Source organism: Nicotiana tabacum, chromosome 13 (assembly GCF_000715075.1).
Source record: "Nicotiana tabacum cultivar K326 chromosome 13, ASM71507v2, whole genome shotgun sequence".
NCBI lineage: Eukaryota > Viridiplantae > Streptophyta > Magnoliopsida > Solanales > Solanaceae > Nicotiana > Nicotiana tabacum.
The window spans coordinates 5632802-5645159 of record NC_134092.1 but is presented as its reverse complement, the minus strand read 5'-3'; the positions used below and the strand labels follow the sequence as shown (position 1 = coordinate 5645159).

At 36.4% G+C, this 12358-nt stretch overlaps 2 protein-coding genes across 2 annotated transcripts; one reads left to right on the top strand and one right to left on the bottom strand.

The window, feature by feature from the left end:
• Positions 1-570: 570 nt before the first annotated feature.
• LOC107800463 (uncharacterized) lies at positions 571-7861 on the top strand. Its single transcript, XM_016623631.2, has 4 exons — positions 571-847; positions 1132-1679; positions 5288-6384; positions 6663-7861. Exons 3-4 carry the CDS (start codon positions 5376-5378, stop codon positions 7145-7147), a joined length of 1494 nt encoding a protein of 497 aa, XP_016479117.2. The 5' UTR covers positions 571-847; positions 1132-1679; positions 5288-5375; the 3' UTR covers positions 7148-7861.
• Positions 7862-9170: 1309 nt separating this feature from the next.
• LOC107800465 (chaperone protein dnaJ 20, chloroplastic) lies at positions 9171-12117 on the bottom strand. Its single transcript, XM_016623635.2, has 2 exons — positions 11621-12117; positions 9171-9464 (listed from the first exon to the last, which is right to left on the bottom strand). The coding sequence occupies exons 1-2, from the start codon at positions 12071-12073 to the stop codon at positions 9321-9323; spliced, it is 597 nt and encodes a 198-aa protein (XP_016479121.1). The 5' UTR covers positions 12074-12117; the 3' UTR covers positions 9171-9320.
• Positions 12118-12358: the final 241 nt, after the last annotated feature.

The window sequence follows — 12358 nt, the reverse complement described above, 5'->3', positions numbered from 1 at the left end:
AGTTGTACAATGAAGATTTGATAAAAGTAATTGATGGCAATCGCTAGTGGTATTGGTTGTGATGGTTATACAACGGTGGCTGGCATAGAAGTATTAGTGATGGTGGTTAATAATGATAACTGTGCAATAAAATAACTGACGACGGTTGTAATTAATCGATGGTGATATAGTTTGGATATGGTGGTTGTACGGTGATAACTAGTGTCGCGATGATTGGCGGTAGTGCTTGGTGGCGATAATTATACAGTGATAGTATAAAGTAGTAAAAAAAGTGTCACGATAACATGAACCTTTAGGAGAAAATCATAATCTTACCTCTATTTAACAAATTCGTTATTCGGAGCGAAGTCTTTTAATAACGATATAGTTATTTTTGTGTGACCTATAGATCACGGGTTCAAGTCGTAAAAATAACCATTAATACTTGCATCATGACAAACGTTATATCACATACTACATTGCTTAGGCAAATTTAATGGAGAGAGAATTCATCCAACGGTCATAGAAGTAAGAGTGAGAAATCCCTTTCTCTCTCATCCTCCTTTATACAAAAACATATTTTTTCCTCTCAATATATGTGAGGCTTTACGCCCTCACCCTTTTCTCTCTTTCTTTTTCCCTTGCGTGTATTTTCCGAACCCCATAAAAACCAAACAGCGCAGAACGAAAAACCAAAAAACCCCATTTTTCTTCTCACAAACTCTTACTTAAATCACAAAAATAAACACAAAAATAAACACAAAAAGTTGATTCTCCAGTTGCAAAATCGATTATTAACCATTTTTATGGTTATTTATATTTGAGATCTTGTCCCTCCTACAATGTTCTTCACTTTGTAGCGGGCAAGGTAAATATATATTTATATATACACTCACTAAAAGAAAAAAAAAGAAGAAGATTTTTGAATCTGATTTTATTGATTCTGATTTCAGCTTGAAGTTACCTATTTTTGGGTACTTTGGGGATTTTTATCGGCATTTTTGGTATTTCGGTTTTTCTCTGGATTCGCCTTTTTGATAAAACGAACAAAAAAAGTGTGGAATTTTCCACTTTGATTCCTTCGAATTTCAACGCACTTTTGTTTTGGCTTGGTACTCTTATTGGTTACTGAGACATTGTGGAATTTTCTAGGGTTTTCAAATCGGATCGCCTACTCTAAGTGATTGAGCTCAATTGCTGGGATATATTCATCTAATTAGGGTTTTGAAGAGTTCAATAGTAGCAATTGATCCACTGATCGCCCATTAATGCGAGCAAATTGGCTGGGGATTTGAGCAATGGAAGAGGACTGTAGATATTAATAGAGTTATTAGCAGTTTTGCCTTGACAGAGTTGTGAAATACTGTGTTTTTGACTCTTGTTTGTGAAATTTGAAGTGAAGAGCGAGTTTAATTTAGTGGATTTTGCAAGTCTAAATTAGTGGATTTTGGGTTGATTGAGTGAGTGAGGTATTAAATGGAAGCAAACTGAAGTTTGAAAGGAATGTGGGGACATGGTGCATGGACAAGAGTATAATTTCTGGTTCGTTCCGTTACTGGAACAACACTGTTGTGAGAAATTAATTGGAGTATTATTATTATCTCGGAGTAAAATTTTGTGCAATGTCGCGCTGCTTTCCGTTTCCACCACGGGGATATGAAAAGAAGCTTAGACCAGAGGAGGGTGACTTATTGAAAGAGGTCTGTTCAACTTATATTATTATCACTTTTTGTGGATGTGTTCTAATAATCCGAAGCAGTGCCAAATGGCATGTTCTGATGTTCTAATAATGCTGACCAGTAACATATTATTTGGAGATTATTGGCCGTGGATTGTGATGCAAGGGTTGTTCCAAAAGATGTTTTCTTTCATATGGTACTTAATGTCAATTAATTGATTGGAAATTTAAAAGTATGGATGCTTCTGAGCCGACTAGTGTGATTATCTTTTATATTGGGAGACAACATTTCTAAAAGCAATTGTCTTAATCTATCAGAAGAAGACATTCTAAAAGCACTGCCGAAAAAATAGTTTATATTTGTGTAAAAGGAAAAATAAAGGGATCTGCTTTCCGTTTTGATCTGATTAGTATAAGATGTGATGCGTAAGTAGATTGCTTTAGAGATCTTTAGTTATCTAAGGCGAAATCTCTAGAACATGATGACAAGTAACATTTGTTTTTAATTGAATCCAATTGAATGGTATGTTAATTTTCTTCCTTTGGATGCACTATACTCCATCCTTTTGGTGGAAGTTGCTGGTTGCTTGTCATGCTTTCCATCCTTTATTTGGAGTTGATGACTCCTTCCCATCAATACTTCAGCTGGATTACGTATATTTGTTATTAGCAAAGGGTATTTGGCCATGGCTGTGGTTTCAGTTGAATTATTTTGAGTTACAGAATCTTAGTTTGGGGCATTGTAAGTTAATTATCATCTGAATCTATTTAGAGTAGTGTATTTGTAGGATTATATCCATAGAAGTTCACCTTTTGAGAAATTGCTAGATTTGTGGGAGAAGATAAATGTGGAGACAGGGAAAATTTGGTTGTTTTACGATAGTAGGACTATATTTACTTGGGAAAAGGTCCAAACTTGCCCTCTTAGTTTGGTTGTTTTAGCTTTACTTTTCTAATGTTGGCTAAACTTGAAGAGCATATATTTAATCTTACTTCCCTTTATTTTAAAACCCTTGCTTTCTAGAGTGCTTCTCCATAGTTCAAGCTTTTGGTTGACACCTTCTCATTTGTTAATTAACACAATAGCGTATGCAAATATCATACACCATGGGACCTTATCCTCTATATTGTTAGCTCATCTAATAACTAGGGTAAGCAAGTGTGTGTTTTTCGTAGTTTTGTTAATTAATACCGTCTGCAAATATCATACACCTTTGACTCTATCATAAAGAAAAATATTGTTCGTTAGCTCATGCATAACTTGGATAAACAAGTATGGCCTGAATGTTGATTCTTGGTGTAAACCCACGATTATGGGGAACTCCTTTGTATCTCATACAATTGTTCTCACACTAGTGACTACTTCTTCATACATATCTACACGACATTTATATATTTAGTGTCAATTCCTTTCTTTTCAACCACCCACCAAAAAAACTTTTCTTGGCACTCTATTACGTGCTTTTTCATGGTCAAGGAACACCGAACACCACTTATAGATCCTTTTTCCTCTTCTTACAAATTTTTATCAATCTTCTTAGCAACAATATAGCCTACTTTTGTAAATGTACGAGATATAAATCCGAACTGATTCACTTCACTTTTATAGTGTCACCAAGTGTACGTGCAATTACTTTTCCCCCAAAGTTTTATTGTGTGGCTCACGAACTCAAGCTTCTTTGCCCTCATCCGTTCATGATGCTAGAACTCTTTCTCTATCTTGCACCACATCGGGAGCTGATGTGGCGGGAGTAACTACTTTACCCAAATTCATATGAACCATTACTCATATTCCCTCATCTTGGCAGCGATGTGATGGAACCACTTGCCCATTTTTCATCACACCTAAGTCCGATGTAACACTGTCAAATTGAGTACGTCCCAACGTATTCTATTTTGTGAGTTCATCATAAATTGACTAGTTTTAAGATGGTTGTCAACCACTTGGAGCCCTCATCCTTTAATCGGGCTTCAAACTAGTAATGTGAGCAAGCTCAAACAGGCAGAGTTATTTGAGGTGATTGTGTCCTCTGAAAATGTGAAGTTGACTTGTTACGAGTCGGCTACATTATGCTATTGCATTTGGTAATACTTGTGCCCATATTATTCTGTAATGCATGTGAACATATTTGTTTTATTGTTGATATTTTTTCATTTATTTGTTAGCATTGTATATGCTATACCAAGATGAGGATGACCTTTGGTCATGATGTCCTTATGGGAATTTCCATTCATATAGGTTATCTAGTGCAGATTGGTGTAAGAAAGTGACTAATGTGAGATATGCCAACTTGTTGATGGATTGAACTGTCTTGCTTTTTGTGTTGATTGTTGAGTCATGAAATTGCTTGCTTGTCGTCCCTCCTTTTCAAAATAAAATAAAATGTAAGATATGCCAACTTGTTGATGGATTGAACTGTCTGGCTTTTTGTGTTGATTCTTCAGTCGTGAAATTGCTTGCTTGTCGTCCCTCTTTTGTCTAAAGTAAGGTGGTTGATTTCTTGTTTTTGAGGAATCTGTTTAGAAGCTGGTTTCGCATGTCACACTTTTTATCAGGTGTATGAATGTTCTTCTGTTCAGCCTCCGTTTGGTGAAATCATTATGCTGGAATAAGTTCATTAGTGATTCCCGTGATCTGAAGTAGACGATGAGGGCTCTTTTTGTCATGGATATTTTCTGTTGCTGTTATAATTTTGTAGCTGAACCCAATATGGAACATCATTCATTATAAAGGCATTTCACATGACACGAGCTGGAGACTGTAGAAGTTAATTATGGACTTCTTCTATGACGATAACTCTCCGAAAGGAGACTGATTAGGAACTATTTGATTTTTAAATGTTTCCTCCATGATGCCTAAACTCATATTCAAGAAGCAAAACCTGTATATTGCTTTTGGATCCTGCTAATTAAGCTGGAGCCGTGGTGAGATGTGATTGCCTTTTAATAGTGTGTTTTCCTTATGTCCTGTTCTGCACTTCGTTATAGCGTAACATATTGGGGCACCAGGTTTAGTAAAAGTGATTGTATGTATTTGTTCAATGTTTTGCTTTTCTTACTAATAAACAATGTTTACCATACAAATTTAATACTATGTGACTACTCAGTGTTTTGTTTACTTGATTGTATGTATTTGTTCAATGTTTTGCTTTTCTTACTAATAAACAATGTTTACCATACAAATTTAATACTATGTGATTACTCAGTGTTTTGTTTACTTGATTGTATGTATTTGTTCAATGTTTTGCTTTTCTTACTAATAAACAATGTTTACCATACAAATTTAATACTATGTGACTACTCAGTGTTTTGTTTGCTATGATGATCATTTAAGTTCTTAACTGGTGGTTGATTTTTTTTTTTCTCTTCAACTATTGGAAACTTTTGTTCTTGAGCATTCACCAGATAGATCTAGGATTTCCACCTGAACTTGAGTTCCTCATTTGGTTTTCCCAATTTTGGCACTATATCAGCTATTTATAATATTGTGCTAGATTTGACATGTTTTGGATTTTCCTCCTTTTGCATAAGGATCTTTTAACTAGTTGTACTTGACCTACTTGTCAAACCAAAAAAAAATTGTAATCGACCTGTTTGGTATAAACTAACAGTTCCTTTTCATATGTGTAGGAGAAAAGGAAGGAGAAAAAACATAAAAAGGAAAAGAAAGACAAGGAAAAGAGAGAAGGTAAAGAAAAAAGGGATAAAGACAAAAGTGATGGGAAACACAGAGAAAAGAAAGAGAAAAAGGATAAACACAGGGACAAGAAGGAAAAGCACAAGGACAAAAAGAAGGACAAGGACAGGGATAAAGAGAAAAGCAGCATCTCTGAGGAGGCTAGAGTTGCCGCTCTACCTGGGCCTTCTACTGGAGGGAAACTTCACGAGAGAGATGAACATAAAGATAGACACATTAGCTCAGATAAAGGGAGAGATGAACATCAGCTCAGAGATAGGGATAGAAACATCAGCTCTGAGAAAAGCAAGCGCCCCGATCAGTTTCACATCCAGCTTGGCCTCTGCTGTTGAGACAAGCAAGCACCCCGATCAGTTTCACATCCAGCTTGGCCTCTCTGCTGTTGAGACAGAGGACTCAAAATTTGTGCAAGAGTTGGACAGGAGGATCAGAGATGCAGAGAAGGGTGCTCAAAGTCAGTTGGCGGAGAGATTTCCAGTTGAGTGCAAAAGGGATGAAGAGACAGGCAGGGTGCGCATCAAGGATTCTGGAAATTTGGCTCAACACAAGGAAAAGAACAAAGAGAAAGGATTTGTTAACAATAAGATGGATGGGCAAGCTTTCAGGGGTGAACTTAAAATTGGAGCTAATGCAATACCTCCCAGCCTTTCTACAATGGCAAAAAGCAAATTTGAAGGAATCCCCAGGCCATTGGAAGAAAATGTTGAGAAGTCAAGAGAGGAAAAACAAAAACCTAAAGAAAGACGTGATGACAAACCAAGAGAGAAAAACAAGGATAAAGATAGGGAAAAGAAAAGTCATGGAAAGCAGAAAGACAAGGAAAAAGAGAAGAAAAAGGAAGAGAAGGCAAAGGGCAAAAGTGAACACAAGAAAAGCCAGGAGGATACATCAAGAGATATCAATAAGAATGACTTTGTTGGTCTTACTAACAATAAACTTCCACTTATATCCAAGGAAAGCATTGCTGGTACAGTCAACGTGGGAATTAACAGAAAGAGGAAGGATGTTGAAACTAATGGTTTCCTGCATGGTGAGTTTAAAAAAACTACTAACAGCCTGCTATTTTCTCTTGTATTGACTTTACATCCTACCCTGTGGATGCGTCAAAGCTATGTGAGTTATGTATCTGAAATAGATTGCCTTGATAGAGTTCTTTTGATTTTGGGTGCAGTAGTCTGTTAGGGAATTTGTAGCCACCATATTTGATGTATTTTTAATGCAAATTGCTTGAACTAAAACAAGCGTGTTCAGCTCTATTTAACTTTTTGGTTTGGCTGATTAGTGTTGCTTTTCTGTTCTGCTGTACAGAGAGTGAACTCAGGCCTGCTAAATTGCTACGGCCGTCATCCTCTCAGCAGCCAACACAGAATGGAAAGACATTTGACACACACCCAAAAGCAGACCTGTTTTCCTCCAGTAAACAGGAAGTTGCTACTGATGTTAAAGTGGAAAACAAGAAGCACAAGGTGAATGGTGGTATAGAAGGCCTGCCATTATTCAGTGCTGAGGCAAAGGCTTCATCCATCATTCCTGGTGCTGATCAAATAGCCGAAGCATCTAAAAGATCTCCTCATCCCGATTCCAAGTTTTTAAGCCAGATACTCGCAGTTCCTAAGGTGGACGATTGGTCTGGGTTTGATGACCAGGAATGGTTGTTGGGAAGCAAAAGAACTCCGGCTAAGAAAGCTGAGACGTGTCCAGATGAAGTCAATAAGGAACATTGGGTATGGTCTGAAGCTTTGCAAATAGAGGCTGCTGATGTTTGTGCTCTGCCATATGTTATACCTTATTGAATGCTATTAACATGATCTGACAAGATGAGTTTCCAAGGACGAAGCTCTGCCAGCTGTGCAGGAGCAAGCATCTGGCTTCTAGAGGCCCGCACTAGGTTTTGATTGGATTCTTTCTCACCCCTCTAGCCCTGGTCATCTGGCTTCTAGAGGCCCGCACTAGGTTTTGATTGGATTCTTTCTCACCCCTCTAGCCCTGGTGGTCTTGCTGGTGGCAGTTTGTTCTGACATCGATTCAAAAATATTGATCTCGGCTTCTTCTATACCTATGAATTCCATCGGACCCAAAAAATGATACATTGGAAGAATCTGTCGGGTCTTTACATTATCAATGGGTTGATTGTTTTGCCCCTGTAACTTCCCAAAGGAAAAAAGATCTTCTAGAATTATCAATCACCACGACTGTACGTTGCAGTAGCTTAGACGGAGGGGCAACTTATTGCCATGTTTGATAACCCCACAGATGGAACGGCGGGATAGTGTGTCTAGGAAGATGCATAAGCTTATGCAAGTTTATTCTATTTGCTTAAAAGCTTGGATGCTCTTTCTAATTGAGTGTAAAAGAACTAGCTTTTGTGGTCTTCACAACTCCACAATTTTGATTTGTAACATAGTATTACTATAGTTGTAAGCTAGATGGGATAAAAAGCACAAACAAAAGAAAAGAGGTAGTTGCATTCATTTGATTCACTGAGATGCAAGGTCTTCTTGTTTATATTCGATTTCCACTATCTAAAAAAATACCATTTAACATCAGATTTCAAGTTAATTAGATGAAAATTATGGGATGTATATTAGAGGTAGGCCTTCTCTTGTTTAGGTTTTCTTTTAGTATTTAAATTTAGTTCTTGAAATATATTTTTTTCTTAGTTTTATATGTTTTGTGTACAAATGTTGTATTTAGAGCCCAGTAGTCCTGCTCAAACCTTTGTTGCTCGAGTTATATGGCTGACTGCGAGATAGTTGCCCCATGCGAGAATAAAAAGGCAACGCTTCATTTTTTTATTACTCACCCTGTTTCAAAAATATTGGCACTATAGCCATACTAATGTTATGACATATTTCAGAGCACAAGTTTTAAAAGTTTTACAATAATAAATGTTACTTAGAAGTGTTCATTATTTTATTAAAGTTTGTGTAAAGTTAAACTAAGTCAATCTTTTTGAAACGAGAAGTACAAAAGAAGAAATTGCTAACAATCACTATCATATGGTCCGCACTTACTGAAATACAAAGGCCCCTCCTCAAAACTAGAGAGTGGACCACAAACTTGAAGTTTCTTATTCTTCTATGCAGTTTTCAGAATAAGAAAGGTCCAAAAGAGTGGGCTGAAAATTATAACAAAGATATGTCCAAGATTTTAAAGATAACTCTCAGTCCTTAGGCTAGGCAACAAGTGTACAACTTTCCATCGATCCATATGGAGAAATATCACAGGACAAGTTGCAGAAAGTAACATATTTTGGTTCTCTTTAGGGAACAAGTCAACAAACCAATAACTCAAAAGCAAATTGTGGGTGTCTCTTTCTTGAGTTATTAAATAAATAGGAAGATATGAGAAACCAAAATAGCCCAAGCGCCACATTCTGTAATGTGGTCTTTATTTACAGAATAATATGCCTTACAGCTGAACACTAGATTGAGTCATACAAGATGATAATGAAAATGATCAAGAATTGACATCTTCCTTTACTCCCAATTCATCATCTCCAAGAAATACTATCAAAACGTGGAGCCAAAATTTCGAGTTTATGAGTTTTGGATTCTAAAAAATACATTTTTTTGGATTCTTGATAATTTTATTTTATATGCTTTGCTTCCAATTCTGCTGAACCCGTAAGTAAAACTATAGCTCCACCCTAGGACCTTTCACAGCATCATGTGGTTTCACCCAATTCTGAGAGAATTGGTAGACAGTTTTTCTTTTCTGGCAAATGATACAAACATATAGCCAACAAGAAGGAAAGCCGCCAAACTTGCTTAACATAAATAAAATACTGCCTTTTCTGAAGCAGGAGTATATTACTGAAGATGAAATTCTTGATTCACATTACTATGTACAAAATCCACTGCCTATTTAGGTGATTCATATATGGTTAGCACTAAAACGAGAGGAAAAAGGAGAAAAAGATCCCATATATACAAAATAATAGGAAAATGTATTGATTATTATCGATTAAGATGAAGCTTCATTCCTTTGCCGGCGCATTCGTGCTCCCCAAGACATACTGTTGCCAGAGTCCTTGTGCATGCTTCTTCTCTTTAGCTCTGATAACTGAGACTGCCAACGATTTTTCCACTCGCCTTTCTCCTCCATTGACTAAACGCACAAGAAAGAACCAAATTAGCAGAAGGATAACAACAACCCAAGAACAAAACATATGTCATTCGATCATACTAGCAAACAGAGGTCAGCTACATGAATCTGAAAGAAACAGAGTGATTCTAAATAAAAGATTAGCCCACTACTCCCGGCAGTAGTTAAATTAATGTTCCCGAGATGCACATGAAAAGGACAAGTTTCAATGAGATAAATCGGGACTAAGAGTAGTTTAGAAATAATGGCAGAAGTATGATACATAAAGGCCAAACTATGTCATCACTAATGCAACGGAATCTGAGCAAAGAGCACTGCATTTTAAAGTTTCTTGAAGCCACGGAAGTTTACTAGGGAAGTAGTCTCAGGTTTGAGGGGAAGACAAAAACAGAGGAAAGGAGTAAAAAGAATGACAGATTGGAAAACCCCATTTGGTACTTCAAGTGAAACTAGTTATCCAAGAATGACAGATTGGAAAACCACATTTGGTACTTCAAGTGAAACTAGTTATCCAAGAATGACAGATTGGAAAACCACATTTGGTACTTCAAGTGAAACTAGTTATCCAAGAATGACAAATTGGAAAACCACATTTGGTACTTCAAGTGAAACTAGTTATCCAAGAATGACAAATTGGAAAGCCCTGTTTAGACGATTTTTTTTTTATTCCACTAATTGAGGCATAACAATAATCTATGAAACATTAGGATATCTCGTACTCAGTCAATGACATCTATTATGACAACATTCATGTAGTCCAAAATAGAGGAAGGCAGTGGGAACGCCATCGATTACAAACGTCAACAGTGACAGAAAATAACACCATCTAAAATCAAAGTATACATATGAGAAATACCAATAACGAAACCATCTCTTCCTAATTACGAGCAGTTCTATCATACTCAACAAGACGCATGTAATTTTCTGCAATTACTAAATTCTTTGGATTGACCGAGAACATTTCTTTTCTGTTGTATTGTTCACCAGATCGCGCCGAGGCGGAACTAGGATTTTGAGTTTATGAGTTATGTTTCTAGAAAAGGCAACTTACTGGGTTCTAGATAAATTATTTATACATATTAAGTGAACTTTTTTAGACAAATATAAGATCTGGATCAAAACTACAAGTTTCTACCGAACCCGTAAATCCACCCCCCCCCCCCCACCGCATATGGGGCAGACCCATAACTTGATCCCAACCATGATCATTCTAGGACTTACTGTGCCTCAGGCATCATGATGTGACAGTTCCACAGTAAGTGTTACAATATTCTGGACTTATCGTTACACTTTTTTTTCTCAAGAAAATCTCAAGATTTAGCCGAATATACTAAGATTCTTGTCAAACCAGCAAATTCTTATCTTTAGCATGTCAGCCTTTAAGATGCGGATAATTATGTCATTATGGATTTAACTTATGCGACTAGTAGCATAAAGAACATTTACAATTCCTATGTAATTTAACCTATTATAACATGTAACTTGTAAGAAGTTAACTGTAAATGCCTTTTAACTTTTAAGTGCCATGATTGTGAAAAAAAAAAAACCCATATAACATCAGTGCATAAGAAAAATTCATACAAGCAACAAGTCATCCCCGGATGAATCTTCATATTTGCCTAGGGATGGCAAACGGGGCAGGGTAGGGTAAATTTCATAAATAGCTACTTTTCAGTACCTATAATTAAAAAAATATTCATTGCCCTGAAGTTTCAAATTATACCAGTGAAACTCCACGACAGTGGTTATTTTTTTTAAAGACAAGCCGAAAAGTGGCCTGTGAGCTTCTACTCAGAGGCCGGATCCAGGGATTTGAATTTTATGTATTCCTACTGCTATTCAAGTTAATTACTCCCTTCCGTCCACAATAAGCGACTAATTTATCTTTTTATTTTGGTTCAAAATAAATGTCCATTTATATAATCAAGAAAAAATTAAATTTGTTTTTCCAACTACATATCCCTAAAAAGTGTCTACAATTTAGTATTTCCTTAATGGGTGTGCCAAGTCAAATTCATCACTTATTGTGGACCGGAGGAAGTACTATACAATAATAAACAAACCAATTGACTGGGTTCCAAGCTAAATATTCTCATAAATTTTAGTGAATTTCATAATACAAATTACATAGTTTGAACAAAAGTTACTGAACTACTAACCTCATCGCTTTGGTAACGCCTACGAGCAGAGAACGCAAAGTGAAGGCCTTTAGCCATATCTTTATCATACATATCCCTCATTCTAGGATCCGATAAAGTCTCATAAGCTTCCTGAACCCGAATAAATCTCTGTGTATACTCCTCGACCCGATCCGGAGGCGAAACATCCGGGTGGTACTTTCTCGCTAATTGCTTGTACGCCTGCTTAATTTCCAATAAAGTCCCCGTTTCTGGTATACCAAGCAGATCGTAAAAGCTCTTATTATCAAGCTCAACATACGAAACAACGTCGTTAAGCTTCGATTTTGCTTTCAAGGAACCAAATTTGGTTCTCAAAACTTGGGAATTTGAGGGGCAATTTGGGAAATATATACGGGGGTGTAGGGAGGAGGGGGAGATAGAGGGGGGTGGTGGTGAGGAAATAGGGATTAAGCCATAGGAGTTGCAGCACATTTCTCTCTTTCGAAAGGAAATTGAAGTTTTTGGATATTATGAAAGAAAAACTTTTTGGATATATATATATATATATATATATATATATATATAAGGATCTGGATAGAGAATGAAGAAAAGAAGGGTAATTGTGTCATTTTAAAAAGGAGAAAAAGAAGAAGTCAGAAATGGATTTTTTCCAAATTTAAGTTGGTGATGGAGAACCTTCCTGGAACAATTTTTAATCCTTCCGTTTCATTTTTTTTTTCAACGTCCATTAAGAAAATAATAAATATAAAATATAAT